General features: G+C 43.1%; 1 protein-coding gene across 1 annotated transcript; it reads left to right on the plus strand.

Moving 5' to 3' along the window:
• The first annotated feature begins 404 nt into the window (after window positions 1-404).
• On the plus strand, window positions 405-23,489 carry vwc2l (von Willebrand factor C domain containing 2 like). The gene is made up of 4 exons (XM_034574694.1): window positions 405-1,343; window positions 2,087-2,603; window positions 14,155-14,284; window positions 19,945-23,489. The coding sequence occupies exons 2-4, from the start codon at window positions 2,190-2,192 to the stop codon at window positions 20,094-20,096; spliced, it is 696 nt and encodes a 231-aa protein (XP_034430585.1). The 5' UTR covers window positions 405-1,343; window positions 2,087-2,189; the 3' UTR covers window positions 20,097-23,489.
• Window positions 23,490-25,394: the final 1,905 nt, after the last annotated feature.

Below are 25,394 nucleotides of genomic sequence, written 5' to 3' on the forward strand. Positions count from 1 at the left end.
CCCACTCATTCATCTGTGCTCACACTGAACACATAGTCAGGCAGTGGCCCCTGCGGGCTACCATCTGTAAAACAAAGCATGATGCCGCTCTGCAAAGCCAAGCTGCATTTTCCTGTTGTGTTGTGGGGACTGAGAGGAGCGAGTCAGACCCCGCCGCGTTTGCGTTGCTCTGCAGAATACAAATGGGCTTTCTTGTAAACTGTGCTGCAATTAATGGGTGACTCAATGGAATCCTGCTGCAGGTCATGTGAAGACACCCTGGCAGGCACGCACGCAGACACACGTGCACGGAGGGACGATTGCACGGACATGCACGCACCAGTTTACAGGGGGGGGAAAGGGCACTCACCACAGCACACACATCTGACAGACCTGACCTAAACCTACCTCTCCACTTTTCTAGCTGCTCCTCCATTCCTCGACTTTTATTGTGCTTTTGGCCTTTAACTCTCGCAGGAGCAGTTGCAGAAATGCAGTGGGCATAGTTGTCCTCGGGTGGTGGGATGTGAGCATTGTTTTGTCTGTGAGTGAGTGAGGGGAGGAGGAGGAGGAGGAGGATGGAGGAGGAGGAGGAGAAGGAGGAGGAGGAGGAGGAGGGGCGCGCTGCTGAGCTCAGCGCAGGACGCAGGAGACAGTCGCTCTCCAAGGTGCTGAAAGTCAGAGCGCTCCCTCCTCAGTCTCGCCCTGCTGACGACGATTCCGACCGAACCTCCCCCCTCCTCGTCTCCGGTGCCTGCGATGGTTTAACATTTTCCTCAACTTCTACCCGTCGGGATTGTTATTCGTTTCTAGGCTCTTCCTTCTCATGCAACCGCTGGATGTATTGGCTACACGCGCTATGCGCACCAACACTGACTAACATTCACCTGCAGTCGTTGGGGGAAATACTGAATTGACTCCGGATTTCTCAGGGAACGCTGGAGGATTTTATTTTCCCCTTGCAGCTTTTCTTTTTTTTTCACCATGTGTGTTTCTGCCTCTGGACGTGAACTGTGAGATTGTCTCCAAAAAAAAAAAAAAAAGGTGAGTCCGATGAGGATAATCATGAAGCAGAGCCACTTTTACACGGATACCGTTTTCTTTGCGCAGCAGAGGGGGGAACCGTATCTCCAAAGAGCTGGTGTTTAATTGCTTTTAAAAACCCACCACCACGACCGAAGGAGGGGGGGAGGATTATAGCAGCCTTTTTTTCTATCTTCTTGTGGAGCCCGTGGTGAATTTACCCTGTGGATAAAGTGAAGTTTTCCAAAAAGCCCGACGTCTGTCTGTAATCTGCTCCGTAGCCCTGTGTGTGCAGGGCTGTGAGGCTTCGCACTGAGTGGATATCAAGCAATTTCAACGCGGTGAGTTTGTCCTGTCGCTTGATTTACACCCGTCACAGGTATTTCAGCTGATGTGTCAATACACGAATGCAGCACTTAGAGACCAAATATGTGGACGTATTTATCCCCGTGCAGGACTATTTAACTGACTGGATTTTTGTTTCAAAAGGGGGTAACGCATTTTGGGTGAAATCATTGCGCATTTAACAGAGATTCGAGCCATTTGCATGCAACGTGGCTGATTTAGTAAAACGCAGGTTACTGTTAAAGCAGTGGTTGTTTTTATAATTGCTGCCATGGACGGAATCTGATGCGGACTTAAAGCGACCTGTTGTCTCTGAGTTTGAAATTGTGCAAAGCTGATTTGGTTTGAATGCATGTGGGGAAGAACACTGTGAATATTAATATGCACTCCACCCCCCCAACCATCAGATAATGGATGATTTAACATTTGCATGTGTTGCTATTGCTGAGACTTTGCAGGAAGGTGATCATTCGGAGCACCCAAACACACACACACACACACACTTACTCACTCGTGTTTGTTGTGTTAAAAATGATTAATTTTCTTTCAAGAGTATAGACATGAGCCTGTTGAACGAGCTGCATTCCCATTTGTCTCCTTGCCTGCAGCAGTATAGGAAGCAGTAAATAACATATGGGCAAAAGCAAAGAGGGGAAAGTACTGGGAAGGTGAGGTGTAATAGTTAGTGAGCAGCAGAACCACCGTCCATCACATCTCCTCTCATTCTTTCCCACTGCAGCACGTTTCCTCCGGTGATGATGCTGATGACGATGACGGGTCGCAGGACGGACACGGAGAGGATACCCGGAGCTTAGGGATGACATCCACACCGTCTTAGCTGAATGTGGATACCGATGCAGCGGCGAAGGATGGGCCCTCTCCTCCCGTCCGCCCTCGTCCTCCTGCTGGCCCTGGGAGCCGCGTCTCCGGCCTCGGTGGGGAACCCCGAGGATTACACCGCGGACGAGGTGGAGCGGACCAACGGCGACAACATGGTCTTCGACGATTACCGGGGGAAAGGATGCGTGGACGACAGTGGCTTCGTCTACAAACTCGCGGAGCGCTTCTACCCGGGACACTCGAACTGTCCGTGCGTGTGCACGGAGGACGGCCCCGTGTGCGACCAGCCCGAGTGCCCCAAACTGCACCCCAAGTGCACCAAAGTGGAGCACAATGGCTGCTGCCCCGAGTGCAAGGAGGTTAAAAACTTTTGCGAGTACCGGGGGAAAACGTACAAGATCCTGGAGGAATTCAAGGTAAATTCTGACTTGATCTATGATTTGTTTAATAATCTACGTTTGTCCATTAAAGGGATAGTTCACCCAAAAATGAAAATCCACTCATTATCTACTCACCACTATGCCGCTGGAGGGGTGGGTGAAGTGTTTGAGTCTATATAACACTTTTAGAGTTTCAGGGGTAAACAGTGTTACAGCCAAATCCAATACAATTGAAGTAAATGGTGAGCACTTCTTCAAACGTAAAAAAACATACAGAAAAAAACCTAACATGCCTCCATACTGCTCCTGTGGTGTCATCCAAGTGTGCGTAAGGCCCGACATTCAAATTTGACTCAAAACGACCTCATTTACACTATGGCTTTAGCCTTAATATCCACATGCAAACGAGACTCCAGACGAGGATATCCGAGGACATTTAGGCTAAAAACATTGTGTAAATGACTCAAACACTTCGTCCACCCCTCCATTGGCATAGTGGTGAGTAGATAATGTGTTCATTTTCATTTTGGGGTGAATTATCCCTTTAAAGCAACTGGTTGAGTTTGAACTTAGAAAAACACAAGTCATGGTAAACTGCATTTGTGCCATCAACGTTTCCAATATGAACTGTCTCACAGGAGCATTTATAATGTTTTATGATGCAGTGGTGATAAAATTGTTCAGATCATTTGAACTCGCATTTGCAGTTTATCTGACGCTAATGAGCTGGTTTAATTTTGCCAGGTGGATTCAGTCAGTCACAAACAATGAATCAGTCTGATTAAAGTCTGGATGCCACGGCAGCAGCCATCTTAGTTTGTCTGTTCATATTCAATCATGTTGAATATGAGTCCTGTCCAGTGACGCAGATGAATATGTGCATCCCAATATGTCTTAAAGGTTAACATATTGAAGTCAATCAAACACATTCACTGCCTTCCCTCCTGTTTGTGAAGTGCAGTTCAACAATTGCAAAGAGCTCTGCAGTAGCATTGACCAGCAGTGGAGAGGATGTTGGTGTGAGTTCATATTGGTTCTTGGCATTCTACAGCAAAAACATCATGAAAATGTGTTTATTAGCCAAGGCCGTAAAAAGATGGCTGCGTCCCAGAGTAAACACCCCCCTCAACTCTCAACACCATCAACCGATCATTCCCCAAGCACAACTGAACCAAACCAAAATACAACAGTGTTTAAATGCTTTAAAGGTTCAGTGTGTAAGATTCAGTGACATCTAGTGGTGCAGCTGCATGTTGCAGCTGAATACCCCTCACGTCTCCCTCCCCTTCCAAACATGACAGAGAACCTGTGGTAGCCTTCAGTTGTCATAAAAACTCAAAAGGTGTTTAGTTTGTTCCATTTGGGCTACGTTAAAAAACATGGCAGCCTCCGTAGAGAGGACCCACTCTTGATGTAAATATAAAGTATTTAAATATAAAAGGTCCATTCTAGGGTAAAGAAAACAACAATTCGTACAATTTGGATGACACACACCAGTGAAAACATCTCTAGGATTATTTTGTATTCAATTTCTGCCAATAGATCCCTTTCACCTAAATCTTACACACTGGACCTAAGGTGTGGACACTGAATCATTGCTGCAGATCCGGTCCCCCCCCCCCCCCCCCCCCCCCCCCCCCCCCCCCCCCCGTGTCTCCTGCACTGTTCCTACACATCAGACCAGTGTCTCGGCGGCTGTTACGGAGCCTGACACTACTGCCTGATTAAAAATGACACTACAAGCATGATAACTACAGTCTGTGTTTAAACTGCTGCTGCCCGTGAGGGAACCTCATTCAAATTCCCCACGAGTGGATTGGGGCTGTAAGAGATTGAAATATAAAATGACATGATGCGGTCTAAACAACGGTATAGCTCTGCGGTTTACAGTGTTCGCATCTGTGCAAGCGCATCAGTAACTGGTTAGGAGTAGTTTTGTAGCTGTGTTACCCAAATGCATAAAAATACAATGGCAAACTTAATTATATTATATCATTTTAGTTTAAGATACACGACTGAATGTATCTATGCTCTGGATCTTACAATTACTTGTTATGACATAAGGTCAGATATTAGACACCTGAACATCAAGTGAGTCCGGTGTTTGCTGAGAGAAACAAGCCACCAGCCACAAGTTGTTATAAGGTGAAAACAACACAACCCTGTTGCTCATACAAAACAACAGACAGCAGGGACTATTACCTCAGATGCATTCAGAAACAGATCACTGTGGGGAGACAATCTTTAGAGACAAACACCAGTGTTTTTATCCACCAGTGTTGTGGTGTAAAAAATTGAAAACAAATACCAGTGGCAGCTTTGTGAGCGACGGGTTCTTCCAATTATATTTATGTTTATATGTCAGTGAACAGCAGTGTGCTTCGTTGTTGTTCTAACCAAATAGCCGCTCAGATGACAATGAGGGAAGCAGCAACTGTTGGTCGCTGTTTTTAAGTAGAGATGGAACAAAAAGTACATGTGAATCTAACCTTTCAAAAGATTCCCCAAGAATAACAGCAAGGTCAGTAGCTGATTCATTGCACATCACTGGTTACTGCCCAACACTGGATAAAACTAATTAAGAAACAAATTAAACCGATACACAACGTTATTCTGAAAAGCCATCATTCGCAAATGCCCACAGCTATTTTTTTTATTCTGCCTAGAATTGTCTCATCAAATTTTGCAAAACATTCCCATAAAACCAACATATTCAATTAAGTAGCAATTAACTGTTAATTGTTTTAACATTGTTCAAAACACCAAACAATGAGCCTGTGAGCACATTATTTCTTTTTCAGTAACTCTTCGTCTGAGCTATTAAAACATTGGAATTTTATATTCTGACTGAAAGCACTGCAAGTGGAACAAGCTGTAAACTCAACACTGACATATTGTCACCTTACAAAGTCATTATGGCAAATGCGTTAGCAAACAGTTCCCTCTTTAGACATCCAGCAATCAGAGCAACATTAGCACTCGTTTGGAGTCTTGTTTTTAGCTGTTTATGAGGGTGAAGTCCAATATTCACTCTCCTTTTGGCTCCGTGTTTGGTCTCCACCAACCTGAAATGCTCTACTATGATCCCCAGCTATTCACTAACTTTACAGGCAGTGTACACTTGGTTTTAAAATAGTTTTCTCTATACGCTGCTGCTGATGAGGTTCAATGACAGGGAGCCATTTGACAGACAGTAAGTCAACTGGCTCAAACATGTAGCTTCTTGTAGCTAATTGTAAAATCAAAAGAATTGTCTGAAAGATGCTACAATACTCTATGGAGCTACAAGGCTATAATAAGTGACTTGAACCATTATTCCCCAAAAATATGGATTAGTGCAGCTTTTGAGTTGATCATTATGAATATTTAAAATTATAAAGGAAGGGGATCATGAACCTGGGCTGCCTCCGCTGAAGGGAGATGCTGCCTGTTTACAAACTTATTAAACAAACTACATCCTTATCTGACTGTAATCCAGACAAACTGTCATCACACACTCATAAACACAACAACCTGAAGCTCTCACTGCAGTTCTGACTGGCATGAATACATTTCATTTTGGGTTGAAACATCCCAAGTGCACCACAGCGTGATTAAGTTAGTCGTCAGTGTGAGGAAACAGCGAATGTCAGAATTTCATGTAATTTAATAGTACGTTTGTTCTGTTTGAATAATGAGTGTTCACGGCGAGGCCTTCTGTCGGGAGATGCTCAAACATGTCACACCTGTGAATGTTAGCACGTCAGGTCACTGGGGTAAAGTGAAGCAGGCAGGGGGCTGCACAGGGAGTTAAGCCAAATAACATGCAGGCAAAGATCATTATTAACCAGTCTGCTACAGTTTATCTGTGGAAATGAGAATTCAGTTTGAAAAACAAAAGAACCATAGAGTGCCTCCATACATTCAGTTAGATGGAGAGTTGCACCATTTAGTTTTTTTTAACGTTAACAATGATTAAGCCTCTAGAGGCAATTATACCCGTGCTGAACCAATTACTTAATTAACTGGTTAGTCAATTAACACAAAAGTGAACCAACAGTTTATATATGCAATTAATCATTTGACATTAATCAGGCAGAACTGGTTCCAAACAGTCAGATATAGCTGCTTTCTTTGATTTGCATGAATACTAATTTTATTTATTCAAAAAATAGATTACGAAAAAGAATTGTTAGCTGCAGCCTGACATTATTTATTTGGTACATTAGCATGAATGTGAAGTACTGTTTGTGTTACGTGGGATCAGCGTATTTAACACCTACACAATGAATCTGTCCTGATTGGTGCAGTTACATGTTAAACAGCATCAAACTCAGTCCTGCATTGAGATGTGTAAGTTCTGCTGTGTGTGCATACACCATGCAGCTAGTGCAAGATCAAGTCCATCAATAGTGCACCTCAGCCTCATGCTAACCTAACAGGCCCTGGAGAGGGAAGGACATTTCTTCTTACTTAAGGGGGAAAAAAGAAAGATTCATTTGCTCGTACTGATTATCATGGTGAAATAAGGACAGAGGTTTTCACCCCTGCCTTGGATGCCATGGATATTCAGAGATTTTTTTTTTTGCCTTTTACCTCAAAGCATTTGTAATATACAAATGAGAGAAAATGCAGTTTTTTTGTATTTTCTGTTTTTAGTAATTTTTAATTGTCAGCTCAATACAAGAGAAGTCTGTGCAGAGCTTACGTACTTCAGCACCTTAGCAGAAATAAGGACAGAGGGAATCTTTGGTGCAGGATGATCACCCTCCGCCATCTAAGGCCGCACGAGTAGTAATGACTTCGTCCATATCCAGTGTGGAGGTTGAGCCTCTTCGGCGAGGACATGAAAGCCTTGGAACCCCGCAGTCTTCCAAGGAAATCAAAGGCTGTGATACAGACCCCTGTTTAGAGAAGCCGACAGGTTAACCTTTGGTGTGGGCCTCATTGGCATTTCATTGGCTGTAATCAAGGCGCTTTGTGCGCACGTTTGCATTTAGCTTCAGTAGCATCTGATGGAGAAGAAGCGCAGAGACACAGCATCTTGAATGAAGATAACAAAAGAGATGCGGTGAGGGGAGAGCGTCTGGGATGCTGGCAGGTGGGGGGGGGGGGGGGGGGGGGGGGGCTCCAAGTCAAAAGGGTGAATTGATGTAGCATTTAATTAATTTTGCTGAAAATCCCATCATGCAATAGGTCACTCACGAAGTCCAATGTCAGCAGAGTAGACGTCACCCTCATTCAAGTGGTAATGGGCCTTAAATGTAAAGCAGCTGACTGCAGTGCAATGTCAGCTCATCATTTGTTGGATCTAACCTGTGCAGGACCAATTCATCCACAGTGTCTAATGTAGATTTTGCAGGTGCGGCTTCACTGCCAGCGGGTGTATTTTCTATCATTTTGTTTTGTTGCCCTGTCAGAGAGTCATGCCACTCAACCTTAGTAGGTGTTTCACCGACAGGGTTCCCCATCAGATGAGGAAGGCACCATCCCACCCAGCACGGCAGCCGGTGTGCCTCTGGCCTCAGCGCAGCTGCAATCAAGAACCAGGAGCTATAGGGTGAGTTCAGATCCCAGATCGTCAGGCGAGGGCTGGGATGTGAACTCAAATGTGAACAATCCCGTCCGTGCTTCCTGCGATCCCCCCTCGGGAAGGGATACAGAGTTGAGAGTGGGGGGTGTGGGGAAGGGGGTTAAAGGTACATACAGATTTCAGCCATCAGATTCTCTTTCCCAGTTTGGAAGTAACTAATGTTAAATGAATAATTTGCAAGTCACTGCTAAAACAGGTGGCCTTAATACTTTATTCCTATGTATCATTCCTTTAAATCCCTGGTACTAATCTATCCAAATGCAGTGCAGTTAAAGGAGGAGGGATATTCAGAGATTTTTTTTTTTTGCCTTTTACCTCAAAGCATTTGTAATATACAAATGAGAGAAAATGCAGTTTTTTTGTATTTTCTGTTTTTAGTAATTTTTAATTGTCAGCTCAATACAAGAGAAGTCTTTGCAGAGCTTACGTACCTCAGCACCTTAGCACACTTAGCGTACCTTAGTTATAGGAATGTGTGATGGAAGCCCACGTGCAGACAATCACAGTAATCGATTTAAAGCAGCATGCACGTGCACACACAGCCTCCACATCGCACACAGCAGTAATTAGTGCCTCTGCACTTCAGCGCTGACATGTACAGTATGACAGCAATGATTGCTAGAAATCAATTTCTTCTTTTCAGTTAAGCAAAAGTGTCCGGCGTCCTAATTATAAGAAACAACGTGCAGACAATGTGAACTTACAATTCCCCTGTATAAACATCATCAGTGTTTTCAGTATCCAGATCCTCTCAGTCTCACCCCCTCTCTCTCTGAATTCCCTGCCCGCCGTTAAAATACTGTCTTGACTTGAACAGCAGCATGCAGCTTGACTGTCAATCCATTCCCGTCACTCCTATTATCCGCATGGGTGCGTTTCCTGTGACCCTGTTGTCCAGCCCCCCAGTATTTTTCACATTACCATTTGCCCCAGCTGAAGGTTATTTGACTATTCATTGCTTCCCTGCCCCGTCTCCCATTAGTCTCAGGGTGGGAATGAAAGGCACGACAGCCGGTTCACTGTGAAAGCCACGCCGATAAGATGGGAGGGGAGGGGGGGGCAACAGGAGATTTTTCCTTCACCAAAACATCTGGCGGCACGTCCAAATTCAATGCTGCTGCTCCATTTTCTTTTGAGTCTGGACTGATCCTCTTCACAGCAGAACTCACACAAAGGGACGCGCTGAAAGAACCGGGCGCCGCCGCCGAACACGTTGCGGCTATTTCGCATAAGAACACGGAGTACTTTTCTTTTTCACATTTTTAGCATACTTCTGTAGGAGGCGTGTGCAGCGGCGAGCTTCTACCTGCTTCACCGGGCGCGGTGGCAGATTAACCTACAGAGAAATGCCACCTCAGATTTGGATGTGCTCTACTTTTAAAGGCCAGCGTGTGATGTGAATAAACGCCACTGTTCTCTCGTAGCCAGTCCCCTCGTATGTAGAAGCCACCTGGATGAAGTGGTAGCAGTGGGATCAAGAAACACAGCCGGATCTCTCTCAATATTGCATTCAGCTTGTCGAGAAACCAGCTGCCGCCGTTTCTTGTCAATCCTGCAATAATGAAAAATAAATGTGAGACAGAAACAACAAAAAACGGAGGTTGTGTTTTTGTCGTTTCTCCCTCATGTTTGCTTTAAGTATCAACTGCAATCGACTCAAACCAAACGTGTAAAAACTCTTATGTGGAGTTTAAATCCAATTTATTCACCAGCAGAGTCTATTTGAGACCAAGCTAAGAAAAACAAGTGGAAGGTTTAGCCGACGTCATGCCTCACCAATGTTGCACTTTAAAGACGCCTGTATAATTTTTAATCATCTCCCTCTCTATCTTATAAAGATAGTAATATGCCTTATGGGGGAGAAGCGAAACGGTGTCTGTGCCAAACTAACTGTGTCTAATTGTCCCCATTTTTATGTGTTAGACTAATTTCCCCGCTGCACTTTTGGCAGTCGATCAAATATGATTCAGACTTGGTGTTAGCTGGATCTTTACCATCCACTTAACTAATTGTCCTGCTGCCACTAACATCTACTGGTGACTACGGGCTCGGTGGTAAAGAACAGAAACAAGTTGTTGGCCTGTTGCTTTTATTCCAAGAAAAAGCAGCTTTCAGGAAACACTGGATGCATGTTTCTCGCTTTTTTGACTTGGTTATAATTGTTGGAATGATGCTACCGGGGAGATTTCCCTGGTTTTAAGTTGTGTCCTGATTATACTGTGGATTTAACATAAACACAGAGAAACACTTATTTGTACCTTAAGATTATGCAGAGTTCTGACTGTCTGCGTCAGTGCAGGTCCGTCAAACTCCTCCACATCCAGCCTCTCTCGTTTCTCTACACACTGAGCTCTTTCAACATCTAAGAACGAGTCCATTTTTTTTAGGTTTCTGTCTGCCAGGACTCTACCGCATTCAGGTTTCAGTTTCTTTATCTTATCAGCAGCAATAAAGGACGAGCCAGGCAATTCCTCCTCTGCATTCAGACGTCCGTGCTAGATTTTCCCTTTCAATTTAGCTCATCATCATATTTTCGTGTTTCACTGAAAAACAACTAAATAAGATGAGTTGAGGATGTTTTTTCGCTGCACTGTGATCGTGAGAGTGGATGAGCTGTCCTGGTATCGAAGTTACTGTTGCAGAGCTCCAGCTCGGATTTTCCGTCAGAAAGAGGCGTTTATCCAGGTTTGGATATCATGTTTACGAGGCCAAACACAGATTTGGGGATTTCCGCATTTATCTCGCTGGTTTGCATGTAAATACACTGATTGAGTTGGAGCCTCCATATAAGCGTGTGCATCTCATTACTGCATACAACACTGTTGCTTGAGGCCCTGTCTACACTGCGGATATTTTATTTACAGATATTTTTCTCTTCATTAAAATAAATAAATAAATAAATCTCCACACAACCTTGGTTTTACAAAAGATCTTCATCCAGGCAAGAAGAGAAACACAACTGCAAGCGCTCAAACAAGCATGTCTGGCCAGTAGGTGGCGATATAGTCTATACATCAACAATCCGTCAAATACCAGAGAAGAACCCTGCAGTCCAAATAAAATTGAGCGAGGCAGACGCCTTTGAATGCTGGTAATGTGTTGCAGTGATGCTAAATTTAGCTGCAAACTTGTAATTAGACGTAGCAGTGAAAAAAACAAACGTAGAGAAACCGGGATATAGCCTCCAGTGTTCTGGCGCATGCTCCTCACACAATGCAAGAAGGTGCAGGCACACAGAAAGCTTTGATGTCATTGTTTCCCAAACACTCCAGTTTACACGTACACATGGATACAAAGAAACTGCATTTTATATCTGCACTTAGGAAGGGAACGGTCATTTGGCTAAATATCCGTGTGGTGGACAGGGCATCAATTCCCTCATGAAAAATATTGATAACCTTTATAAATTAACTGAGTTTCTGCTGCTGTTTGTGTCTGAGGTGACATTTATACCATGCAGTTTGTTTCCAAAGGTTAGGGTCCCTCATTTTCACTTAACATATGTAAAGCTGAGTTTTCTCGGCAGGTTATCACTGGTCCTGGGACCAAGACAAATATCTCTTCAAGAAATACTTGGACAATCATAAAAGGGATAAGACTAGTCCAATCGTGTCAGACAGAGCCCCTTATGCTCCACCACTGACAGAGTCCCACCTAGCCAGCCCTCTAACCCTGTACGTTTAATAAAACATAGTCCATCTTCCATATGTATGAGACCTAAACTTTATGTTTAATCGCTACAGTTCTGAATGAGCCCCTCAAATTGACAGGAGGGTGGAGAATTGCAGGGGCGTTTGATACATATTCCTCTAGTTTACGTCAGCAGCCTGGTGTCACCTATTTGAGTGGGGTAAGATATGAGAGGAACTTCTGACAGGAATTTCTAATGTGAGGAGGGTTCATTTATGGAGGCTCAGATGTCATCTATATGGGTGTTTCTTAAAAGCCTTTAAGTGCATCGTGGAACGGGGGAGGAAAAGCCTTGAGATGGGTTTTTACTTCAGAAAACTCGGAAAAATATGCAGCAGACGGTGAAAAAGCAGAGGGAATCTATCTTCATTAACATCACTGAGAGTGTGAATCTTTAAAAGCGGGGAGGCACACAACATAGCTTTTTATATATCAGAGCAGAAACAAGTCCCAGACGCGGCCGCTCTTCCTGCACGGATTCATTTCCTTGTAAGGGGTCTGCTCTTTAACAAAATACGCTGATAACTTCTTGTTGACCTTTCTAAAAAATCCTTTGTTTGTATGCCACTGGACAGTTGTCTGGCATATCAGATTAACGACATCTATCAAACAGTTAATGTTCTAAACATTTCTAGCACAAGGAAAGAAAATGGAATCGTTTTCCCTGACCTGGTTCTCACAGGAGCTTTTGGAGATCTCATGCTGCAGGAAGTGTAGTCACAATCACAAAATAGGTCATGCACTCATGTTTACCCATTAATATGGTTGCAGTGCATCCAGACTGCCATAAATTCTAATATAAATTCTAATATTTAAATTCCGACTTTCCCTTTTTGTGCCACTTGATGAATTCCTGCCCAAACTGGTTGAATAGTCACATTAAAGCATCCGGTGTCACCATAGTTCTTTCACTAATCTCTACAAACAACCGGATCATGAGCAGTAACTGGGTTGTTGTTGTTTTTAACTTTAACTCAGCTTGTCACTCGTGAATGGAAAAATATGGCAAACTTGTTCAGATGTGCATTTGGGACAGTTGATGGCATAATGAGGAAAACAGAATCACTCAATCAAAGTGCAATAACTAGCGATTAGAGGAATAGCTCTTCATTTTGGGGGGGGGGGGGGAAGGATTACTTGCTTTCTTGCTTTTAAAACAGCTTTCAAATGTGTATGGTGTATTTGTAGCTGTAGCCTGCAGCTGGTTAGCTTAGCTTAGCGTAAAGACTGGATGATGCATGAGGAAACAGACAGCTCCATCCACAAGGAACAAAATCTGCCCAACAGCACATTTAAAGCCCTTTTTATTTCACTCAAAACAGTTTACAAGTGTAAAAGCAACAGCTACACACACGGGGAGTTAATCTTCTCACTGTATTTCACAAAATGCCAAACTATGCTTCTAAAAATATAAATAAAAATGTAACCTTTACTGTACTGCACATTAGTCAAGTCACTGACTTGCTCACAAAACATAAAATAAAGTATAGAATATAAATATGATAATGATATGCATTGAATATTGACTTTTGCAACCTTTCAAATGGTCGACTCATTATATTTATTATGACTCAGCTGAAATGTGTTGGTTGCAGTTGGTGTGCTTCACATAAATTGACCTATCTTATAAAATAAAATAAAATAAAAAATAAAATCAATATTTGATGATGGAATATTTGAACCCTCTGAGGTTAGTTTGGAACCGGGTCGCTGATAGACTGGACTCCGCATAGAGAGGCCCCCAAAAAAGACTGTTAACTGTGATGAGCAGAAAGAAAATCTATTATGATGAGCAGGTGACCTTTCGAGACGTGGAAACGGTTTGTATTTTTCCACTCCGTGTAATTGCATTTGGGTTCATTTTCCGGTCAGAAGAGTTTGTGACGATAGAGTAAAGAAAAGAGGCAGCAGCAGCAGCGAGGAGAGCTGCATTGCACTGATTTACATGTTGCAGAGGTGGTAGGATAAGCCTCTGAACCAACGCCTGAGGCAGAACGCAGCAGAACACAGCAAAATACTAAATATCACGAAGACCACTTTCTAGACTCCCTAATAGTTATTCCTAGTCATTTTATTCAAAGTCAGCTACAGGCTCTGTTTGTTGGCTGTGTGAATAATTCATTAACTTGTTTCTTTGCTTGTTAAAACAGTGGGAGGTCCAAATAATAGAAGTATTCTTAATTTGAAAAAAGTCAGCAAATATATTATGCATATATTAGCAGGCAGTTTCTGCAACTGTCCACTAGTAGGCTAAGTCCTGTGGAGCATTTCACTCTGAACCGTCTAACCTGGCACCGCTGTTTTTCTTGCCCCCTCTGCCCACAGCCGTCACCCTGCGAATGGTGCCGCTGCGAACCAAATAACGAGGTGCACTGCGTGGTGTCGGACTGCGCCGTCCCAGAGTGCGTCAACCCCGTGTACGAGCCGGAGCAATGCTGCCCCATCTGTAAAAACGGTAAACACTCTTCACCTCCTCTGGAATTCAACGCACATTCCTCAGAAGTCATTAAACTTTCATTAAACCGATGATGGCGAGTTTATCTGGGCTATCGCCATTTGATGGCCGCGCCTTTAGAGGATGAGGATGTAATTGATGTTTTATGAATTAAAATTATTACCTTGGGCCCGTTGTACACTAATGAGCAGTACTAGTTTTAATTATAAATGACACAGTAAGCAGAGCAAACATTAGCCCATTGATTAAAGGCATGGTAGGAGGGACTAATGGGTCCTCAGAGGGCCTTTTATCTCCCAGTGCCCTGGTGCCCTTGTCACACACAGCCAATCACTAAACTAGAATTATGGGATTCCAATGGTTCATTGGCTATTTACAAGGCGGAGGGGGAGACGTCCCTTTGCCAGCACCGATCCTAAGGGACACATGGAGCTTTATGAGGAAAGTACAGTAACCGTTAGTCTGCAATGCGATCCTGGCCGGGATGATCAACAGCCAAATGCAGCTGTGAGGAAAATACAGACTCACATTTTGTCTTTTTTTACACTCACACCTAAATTTCAGATAATTAAAGACCTGAGAAGAACTAAAAATAGTTTTCTTGAACTTAATGAGAACCTAATATACATGTACCAAGATGTAGATTTGTGATTAAATCCCCTTTTTACTGCCTTCAGTCTTCTCATAATAATGCTGTGCCACATTAAAAATGGAGAAACTGTTAACTGAACGAGTATCCCCCTTTTCAAAGAAGGCAACAAAAAGAAAAATGGGTGAAATCTGTTTCTATTTATTTTGGCAACGGTTGAAGAGAGGAATTTAGAAATTTAGGAAATTTGAGGCGTTTCACCACAACCTACTTGAGGTTTATTTTTTTTCACACTTCCTCTCATTTCCTTTTCATCCCCCTTGCTTTCTTTATTTCAATACACACACGCAAACACAAACACCCACCCTAACAAGGCTGCTGCATAAGCTGCTAGGAGAGAGCTAATCCAGGCTGACAGGACACAGTGACACCCTTGGCATTTCAGGGCAGGCCTGCCGTCTCTAGGCTCCCTAAGGGCGCCCGGTCAGGCTCTGGCAGCCAGATAAGTCTCTATGGGGGTGGATGGCTGAGGCCTTTGTGGAGAGGACGATGAAGGAATGCTCTTTAGGTCAAATTTTTTTTTGGGCCAGGGGGACAGGGGGGGGGACGACTGCGAAAGGAAGACATTTACTTATGGGCTCTGGTTAGATATGCAATCAGTGGGAGACAGTGAGACATTTGTCTTTTACTTCACCTGCTGCAAGCATCGGGCTCCAATAATCATGTGAAACTAGCACTTTGAAAATGCCAATATGCTTTGTGCACTGAATACGACTTCCCACCAGGGAAGGATAACAAGAAAGGCCGATAACCACAGTTAGCAGGAGTTTTCCACCACACACTATTGACTAGGTATCTTTTCATTCAGTTTTTAATTTTCACCATTTTCTCCAGCCATGCCAGCAATTCTGCCCGATTGGATTTAAGTCCAATGTTTATCAATTCCTACTGAGCACAAAGAACACCTGAGGCTGATGTGGGTCATAAACCAAATATTGGACAAATTCAAAGTTATTTTAAAACTTAAAATAGCAGCTTTACGATGATACACTGACTTGGAATAGGGAGAATGGTGCTGCTTTCACTCCCACTCCTCACCCCAAATTCCTGTTCTTGCTCAATGTAACTTTTTTGAGTGGGCAACATTCTACTGGGAGAAGTTTGCAAAGCACTGATTGCTACAGCTTAAATTGTCAGACTCAGGTCCAGCAAGATGAAGAGTAGTCCAGTCAGTTAAAAAGAATAAATATAGTGAGTAAAATCCAGAGTTTATCTCTGATATTCAGTGAGGAATCTGGTGAGAATTCTCAGAGCTCTGGTCAACACATTGATGGGATTAATTTTTTTCTTGACATGTGAACCACTACAAGCCTGGACACATTTTGTTTTATTTAAAAAAAAAAAAAATGTAATTGTCGAGAGATACTGATTAGTTCACGAAATTATCAATGGTATTTCTAGTTAAGTGTTTTCTTGTTACACCTTATGGTGGAGAAGCATTTTTCCAAAAAACCCAAATGTGCGTTTTCGAGATTCGGATTTGATAAAGTTGTGTTTGACGTTCTAATTCCAGAGGCAAAGAAGCACGCTCTGTATAAATGAGTGTATGTCTGCCGGGTCACTGGGTGTCACACGCGCGATGCTTCTCTTTGCATCTGCAGACAAACTCTATTGAGTGGGAAGGGCAGCTGTAGTATCTCCACACTGCATCTGCACCATTCCAGCGCAGGTGAAAGGTCCGACTGAACCCACTCATTCTGAGATGGTTAAACAAGACGCCTGTGGGTTGTTTACATGTCAAAACAAAAATCTGAATTTCCCAAGGACTGAAATGTTAGAGGGGAATGTTTCTAACATTAGGATTTTATGATTTGTTAAAATGTGTATGTTGATTAAAAATGGGTGCAAAGACCAGTCATTCATTCAAGATCATTTCATCATCTAAAAAAAAAAACCCTTTTAAAATAAATGTAACCTGGTAGAAATCTGATTTAAATTGCGAATCAGCCGAGTGGCTTCCTTCTTTGTCAGAGCTTACCAACATACGCATGGAGCTTAGTCGGTCTGCTTCTTGGAGTTTCTCCCTGAGAACAGTCACAGAGAGCAGAAGGCAGCACAGTGGAGTGAATAGGATTGCTTTATCTCCGAGCTTCACGTTCAATGAATCCAACTGATTCAGCTCTAACCGACGCCGCGACTTAAATACTGTAAATGCATCAGGGGATACATGTAATCATCCAGTTCTCATGATGTAAAGGATAAAAACTAGCGCTCTGGAAACGGGCGGTGTCTCCACAGGACAGAACCATTTATAGATCTGCCACCTCTGAGTGCTGTCACCGTGATTATTGTGACAGACCTGTCATCGAGTGAAAGTACAATATAGTTACAGCCTGGTAACATTTTCAAATTGACATATTCTGTGGACGAGCTGTAGGTTTGGGTAATTGCAGGTTTTTGGCAGGTGAAAAGATTTTCTTACCTTCAGGCAGCAATTGTATTTGCGCCAAATAGACTTTAATTTGCCCCGATACGCATTCACTCATCCATCTGTCGTTAGGGGGGAGTATGTGCTGAGGCAGTTTCGACACAGGACAAACAGTCCCCCCCCGTCTTCAATAACTTCTATTGGCCGTGAATTGATCACTTTGCTCGGACAGGTCACCGCGTTTCCCCTGAGTGGTGACAGGGAGCTGAAAGTGTTGTCCTTGTGGCTCGGAATCTATCTTGGCAACAAACAATCACACTTGGTAGCAGCAGCAGCAGTCACAGTGTACCCTCATCAACCTCTGCAGAGTGTGTCCTGTAACCTGTGCCAGCTGTTCAAAGGCAGATCAATGAGAGTTCAGATCGCTCTCAATGTCTCCTCTAAGCTCGGATCAAAAGGTTTTTTTATCAGGTCAGAAAAAAGCATGGGGCTAATCCAGGCCGAGGCAAAGGATGGAGATGCTAGATAGCCAGCAGCTTGTTTTGCCAGTATCACATTGATCATTACCGCCTCCTGCACCTTCTTTTCATTCTGGCAATATTGGGAGTTATTGCCAAACCTTTTAGCCAATATTTAGGCTATTGAAACACTTGATTAGGTTGAATAAAAGTAGTTATTGTGGTTATATATTGTAAAAGAAGGTCGGCCCCATCTCATACTTTGACTTGGTGTGCTTACTCAGTAAATAACCATAATGTTCACCGAACCTTAAGCCGTTTTCAGACATGAACTCTAAGAAAAGGTCCAGATAATTTGATCCGGAGATTCTCCAGCATTTGCCGTTCACTAAAGAAGAACGCAGCAGGACATTGTCTGGGTCAGACACATTCACAACAACAAGTAAATTTCCTCAGTATTTGGGTTGAGCATTCAAAAGGCAGGACATAATGTATAACAGTAAAAATCACACGTCTTTGTTTACAACACATCACCGGCATTAGGCTGTTATCACCAAAAGCTCTCGAATCTCATCGTCTCTCCAAGGTGACATCTTCAGTATCATTGAAATTTATGCTTAATTTCAGTTTTGCGTCCTTTGTGTGTTAGAAACATCATCAACACGCCCATTTGCTCGCTGGGAATTTTCTTGCTGCAGTCTCACAGGGCTCAGAAGGACATTCTCAGGAAAAACTCCTAAGAATGGGCAAAGCAACTCATTTGCGCTTTAACATACAGCCCCGCCAAAAAATTGTCCAGAGTTCAGTACATGTCTGAAAGCAGCATTAGTTCTGTGTTTTTTCAGTTGCCAAAACATTAACAGGCCAGTTTCACAGCGGAACATTTTTGATGGCTTAGCAAGGAAAGGAAATGGTAATGGTGGCATTTTAGTTTAGTGTCAGTGAACCAGCATATACAATATACCTGAAACTGAAACAGCTAAATGGAATTCAGTCATCATCACATTCATTTTATTAACTGCACCCTTGCCTCACCAACTGTGACATGTAAAAATGTCTTCAATCAAAAAGACAGGCATAGTGTCCAATTGGAGAGGTTGAGTCCCCGTGTCCCCAACTGCATTCTGGGCTCCTCAGGTCGACTAACCACGCTGCCTCACATTTACATTGCTAGCATTAAGTTAGCTCCCACTAAATCAAATTCACTGGGCCACTAAGATGTCGATGAATATTAGCCGTGAAAGCTACTGTGTCTTCAAGAGTTATGAGACATATGAGTTTTTTATGAGTACTCGTAGAGGAGTCTTGAATCTGGCAGGGATTGCGGGAGCAGACTACTGAGAGCAATCCAAAGTCACCGTCACACCAATTGAGCCGCTGATTGCTTCATTTAAATGATTAAAACTGGGGCGAATTCCTGGCACCTCTTGGCTCTTGTGCCTAAGGAAGCAGAGGAACAAGATACACAAGTCCCTCTCAAAGGTAACAGCATTTGTTGGGCTTCCTCGAGTACAGATCCTTAAATGTACCCATGCAGGCAAATGCGTCTCTCGATCTGCTGAGATTTACCAAACACGCGGGTATGAGGTGTGCCAGTGCTACACAATGAAACACATTTCAGAATTTAAGACATCTGATCAACAGGAAGGTGGAGTATTGTGAGGGGTAAATCAGATGTCATATTTCATCTGTTTTTATTGTTTTGGAAGCCAGTACAGTGAGTGGGGAGAAAGGAACTGGAAGGAATGGCTAAGGAGTTCTGTGGCCCTTTCATACAGACTGAAGTGATTAACACCATCCTCCCTGCTGCCTCTCAAAGCAGCTTTCTCTCCCTCCCTCCCTCCCTCCCTCTCTCCCTCCCTCTCTCTGTACTCCAGCCTCTCTGTACTGCCAAGCCAGCGCCTGGCAGGCTTCTCTGCTCGTGGTGCATTAGGATGCAAAGCGCTCTATGTCGAGGGAGAAGGGGAGACTAACAAAAGCGCTTTAGTGTTGCAAAAACAAGCCCATCGGTGCATGCCCGTGAAAAGATCTGTACGTCTGCTCTGACTCCCCAAACTCCCCGCAGCTCTCTGCATCACTCCACCACCCCTCCGAAAAGAGAAGCTCTCAGGAGAGTCACATCCATTTCTTGTCTTTCTCATTCCCTCTTTTCTGTCTCTCTCTCTCTCTCCCTCCCATGCGGCAGGTGCAAATTGCTTTGCTGGAACCACGATCATCCCAGCCGGAATTGAGGTAAAGGTGGACGACTGCACCATCTGTCGCTGCCACAACGGAGACTGGTGGAAGCCTGCACAGTGCTGGCGGCGGGAGTGCCTCAACGGCCAGTCGTTGTCATAGAGAGACTCCGCCGGGGATGGTGGAAAAGCTCAGGCAAGGCCCTGCCTACTACTGCACCATTTTGTATGATTGACAGGGCAGGAGCACAATTCCTATGTTACCTGAGACAGCATAGTATCGAGGAGACGCACTCACAAAGCTTCACGAATAACAAATCTAGCCACCGAGAAAAAAGACGGAACTTGTCTCGTGGCCGCTTCCACCCTCCAGTTTTAATCGTCCTATATATTTTCAAGAAGTTGACTCGCTTGACTTGCTGCTCTCACAACACACACAAAACGTTTCTACGCTCCCGGGACTCTTTCCTAACTGATGGCAATGTTGAATTGCTCAATGTTGATTCCAGTGTGTATGTCATCTGCTTGTCTGTCTGTCACGCAGGTGTTGTCAAATTGCAACAGCAGGAAAAAACAAACCGTAAGCACACTTAACAGCGCTTGTTTTTTGGAGGGTTCACACGAGGTTTGAAAGCACTGCAAAGGTGTGTTTTTGAGTTTCACAATTTCACTCTAAGAGCTTGTTTACAAAATGCACATCACACAAACACGTTTGTCTCCATGATGTTTTATCCCTATGGCGGGAAAGTCACCTTTAAGACTTGGACGATGCTACTCTCACTTTTATAAACCACTTGTAAAGCCCCCAACACAGTGACTTTATCGATCATCGCACCACCGTTTTGAGTCCTGTCTCTATTGTTGCAGCACAGGCAGGGTACATTGATATTGAAAAATCAGCTGAAGAACAGAAAAGATAGTAACCAGCAAGTATGGAAAAACAACTTTGGGCAGCCCCTTCCGGCTTAATTGTCGTTATTGTTTTCTCTCAGAGGTCCATATCCTCCAAAATATCCCCACTAACTAACTACTTGAACTTGTTATCAAAGCAATTAGCGAGCCGAGAGCAGCCTGCTTTAATTTCCCTTAATCACGGAGTATTCTGCGATAAATCATCCAGCTGGGTGCTTTGGCGCTGCCGCAGCCTGCATGCTGGGTAGCACTCGACGCGAAACCGGCAGACAAAAGGAGGGAATCTGCATTTGTCTAAATGCTTTTAAGGAGCGTTCACATGCACATAGACCGTGTGAGCGTACACAAGCACCCAATTCATCCACGGTCTAACAGACACAGTGTGTTGCTCTGCACCCAGTGAGGCACTTAAACCTACAAGGCTTGTTAAGAAACAAATCGGTTACATTAACCCACTGCTATAGATTACCTAATAAATTTGTAGTTACGCCCCGATACAGAATAGAAAAGCTAATCCACTGTGGCCGGGGCTTAGTTAATATATTGTTTTGATATTTTCCCCCAGACCACAGTGGCCCTCAAGGGGTCCAGTCAGAAAGAAAAAGCACCCAACCAGCGGCCAAAACATTTTTGTTTTTGAGATGATAAATACTAGTCATTAATTCAAAGGTGAAATCCAGAAAGCTCGTTCCATTCATCACAAGGGTTTATTCCATTTCCAGAAAATCCCTTCCTGTTAACCTTTTAGACCCCATTTCTGGGCGCTGATGGATGGGCTGCTTAATAGCAGCTCCCTGCGCTGTGTAATGAGACAGAAATGAACACAGGGATAAAGGGCTGACGAGCAAAGAGCTATATTACCTTAAAAGGCAGTAAAAACTAATTTTGGGAAGAATCTCAAAGCCTGCGAAGTCAGCTGCGTGGTGTTTTAACTGCAGCACATGGGTGGTGGAGGAATTAGAAGTGAAAGGATGTGGGTGGAGTCCAGTCTTAGGTGCAACAGTGGAGCCGGAGTCATTGTCATCATTAAGCTACAGTGATTTAGTGTCTTTCAGTGGGCAAAGACAGGCCTCATCTATCTGCTTGAGGTCTGCAGACGCATAAAACAAAACTGACATGTATGGTTTATCAATCACGGCCCCAAAGCTCCAGACATTTTAGGATGAATAAAAGGTGCCTCATTTATCTTAATTACTTGAAATGCCACAGAATTATTCAGCCGTTACATGAATCCCCCCCCCAAAAAAGTATTGGAATTACTTAACTGAGTGGACGACTGAAATGAGTTAGTCAGTTGACAAGGTTGAGGCATCTCTGCCACCATCGCTGTCTTACCGCTGCTTCTGCTGATAGACATTCCCGAAGCATGGCCTTTGGCTTCATGCTGCACGGACAGACTTCTTTAAACGCTGCTTTGTTTGAATCCTCCGTGATGGTTTACAGCTACATCTTCACCAAAACTACTCTTTATTTGACCCTTTGACATTCCAGTAACAGCCAGCAGAGTATAAAGGACGAGGAATGTTCAGTCGCAGCTAAAAAAAAATACAGATTCCAGTTCACCGATGGCTTTAAAAAGACACATTGTTGAGATAAAAGTCAATTGAGAAACAGCAAAAAAATCACAAATCCGGGTACACGGGCAACTTGATCCCTGTGACATTGTACTGTAAACTTGATCTGATACAGCTAAAGTGCGACACTGTAACAGCTATGGCTGCTCAGCTCAATTTTACAAGCAGCTTTTATCAACTAGATGTGAAGGTAGGAGAGAAAAAAGTGAGGCCATAGGAAAAATACTTTTACTTCTCTCATTGAGAACTAAAGAGGATCAGTGTGGATGTAGATTAACATACAGTAGAGGCCTATTGTCTGTCGCCAGAAAGAGGAAGCTGTATTTTTTTTTTAAAAACACATCGTCCATTTCTCCTTGCAAATATGTGAAGCTGCACTGTTTCAAGGACAAATGAGCAGTAAACTCTGTCTTTGTTCACTTTCTGCCAAGAAACTTGAGTATTTGTTTGTCTGCGAGTGTCTTTTCAAATGACCCCACGTGTCCTTGCATCATTTCCACCGCAGGCTTGTACATGGGCATTTTGTCAAGATGAACCATTCACTCTTTCCACGAGACACCGACTTACTGTAGCTGGAGACTAATGAAAGATTGTGGTTTCCCCCCCCCTCCTGTTATGTTTTTTCAGCAACAAAACTGTTACATAAAAGTGTGCCTGAACAACACAGAGTTCTATCTGGAATAGGAAGAGAGAAACACTGTTATTCTACAATCAATTGTATTAAATTGTGGGGGCACCAAGGGTCTGTTCGTGTGGAACTCATATGTCTTACAATATAGTTTCTATTACAGATTTGAAATTTATGTTTGTAAATCAAAAGCATCTTTGATTGTATATGAATACACGCTCACACAGGTTCACCCTGAACTGTACAAGAGACAAAAGGTCCAAATTTGAAACGGTCAACAACCCCTGGTGCTCCCCATGTTGTTCATATGTAAATATCTTCAAACGTATAATGTGTATTCTGAAATCTGAGGTGGAGTAAAAAAAAACAAAAAAACATAAGATATATGAAATGTGTATTATTCATGGAGACAAAAACTATTTTGTTAAATAGACCTAAAAAGAAGTTGTGATTCGGAAAAAGAGAGTGTTGTTTTTTTTGTTTTTTTTCTTCATTGTTTGTCCTCACTGTGGATTATGCTGATGCTTCTAGATCCAAACCATGGACTGTATAGAAAGATTAGCATGACTGCTCACAAAAGAGTGAAGCCAAAGTGTCTTGATCGCCACCTGGTGGCTGGCTGCAGTATAGGTAATTATACCGCCTAAAAGTGAAAGTAAGTCGAAGTACACATCATATAAATGTTTCTCAAAGACGGTTTCTGTCAATTTAAGTAGTTCTTATCTCACTGGTGTATGTTCACATGCTTAAATCTCAGCAAGTTTGGTTTCAATTTATAATTTGATGCTATAAAAACGTCATGATTGAGAGCTAAGACTGACTCGTGATTGGTCGAGTGTGTGTATAGGCGGGACCTGGATACTGCGGCTCCACACCGCGATCACTACTGCACAGACTCTGGCTCAAAGTGTGCAGGAGATTTTTGCGTCATCCATCTTTATATACAGTCTATGATCAATGCACACAATTACAAAAGGCTAATTTCTTCACTTTGAAAAGCACCGCAGTTACTGTCACCTAAATGTATGACCGGGATGCAAGGTGAAATTCATTTGATACTTAAGAGGATACTGCTGAGCAAATCTCTTCAGCCATGTGCAAACTTTACAGCTGACCTGGGACACAAAAAAACCCTTAAGTTCATCGTTACCATGAACAGAACATTTCTGAATAAGTAAAACGGTACAATGTTTTTCCTGGCCCACAGTTCTCAGAGAGAAAACACCAGGGTTTAATGTGGTTTTTGTAATGCTCAGCCAGTTCAAGGGCATTACTCACAGGTTCATTCCTCCATTCCATTTCATTACGAGTCAGTCCGGGCTTCTATCTTGTCCACGCTGCTAATTGCCTTCTCCCACCTCCCACCGTGGACAAGAAAAGGGAAGCAATTTTATGCAGCACATTGCAATCAATAGCAATTAGGTGCATCCCTGACTCATCCCATTGAATTTCATCTTGGGAGATGGCCAGTGGAAGACCTCTTAAAAGCGCACATACTGTACCTGCAGACCAGTGTTGGTGGTGGGGAATGCACACACACACAGACACACACAGTTTTGCTTGTAATTCACAGCAAGGGCTAGGAGCTGTGACGGAACAATTAATTGCTTTGTTTTCCTCATTCTACACTTTATATTGAGCGTCCATTGATCTTTTTTGGGGACGTTCACCCTCCATTTGTATCAAACGGGGTCTTTACAATTGGATAACAAGATAATTATGTCTTCCAGGTAAAGACATGCAGATTATGGAAAACACAAAGATGTGGATGTTATGTTGAGGAGGAGTGAGTATTTTTAAAACGTATTTCCAACTGTCACCTGAGCTTTGAGACCGATGAGAAATTCAGAGTATATTAATCAGTTCCGGTGGTTTGATGAATCTCATCCGGATCATTCACTCTGCGTGTTTTTTAACCTAGTTAAAGCCTAGTTACTTTGTCGTGTCGTGTTGCACACAATGTTACAAGTTCCACAAAATCCAAAGAGCTTCTTCGGGACAAAAATACGTTTGGTTTATATTTGTGGTTCCCGACCATTTCCACTTATTATCCCTAAAACGTATTTAGTGTTTTTACTGAGAGTCCTTGTCACACATGGCATCATTGTTAGAAGTCAGAAAAGGTAACAACCCAACTTCTTACTAAATCTAACCCTAACCTGAAAGGCCTCTACCCGGGAACCACGGGTTTATAATTTCAAACTCTTGGCTCTTGAAAAAAAACATTGCAAGCATAAACCTTAAGAGTTACATTATTGTTTTATTTTTGTGTTTTGATTTATATCAACGTAATCACCAGATATTTAAAAAGCAAAACCCGCATTATGACAGTGACAGTAAAAAAATA

The sequence above is a fragment of the Hippoglossus hippoglossus genome, chromosome 21 (genome assembly GCF_009819705.1).
Source record: "Hippoglossus hippoglossus isolate fHipHip1 chromosome 21, fHipHip1.pri, whole genome shotgun sequence".
NCBI classification, from domain to species: Eukaryota; Metazoa; Chordata; class Actinopteri; order Pleuronectiformes; family Pleuronectidae; genus Hippoglossus; species Hippoglossus hippoglossus.

Coding starts and splice junctions, on each gene's coding strand:
- vwc2l (XM_034574694.1), top strand. CDS start 2,190: ATGTGGATACCGATGCAGCGGCGAAGGATGGGCCCTCTCCTCCCGTCC. Junction 2,604..14,154: donor AGATCCTGGAGGAATTCAAG/GTAAATTCTGAC, acceptor CTCTGCCCACAG/CCGTCACCCTGCGAATGGTG. Junction 14,285..19,944: donor CTGCCCCATCTGTAAAAACG/GTAAACACTCTT, acceptor CCCATGCGGCAG/GTGCAAATTGCTTTGCTGGA.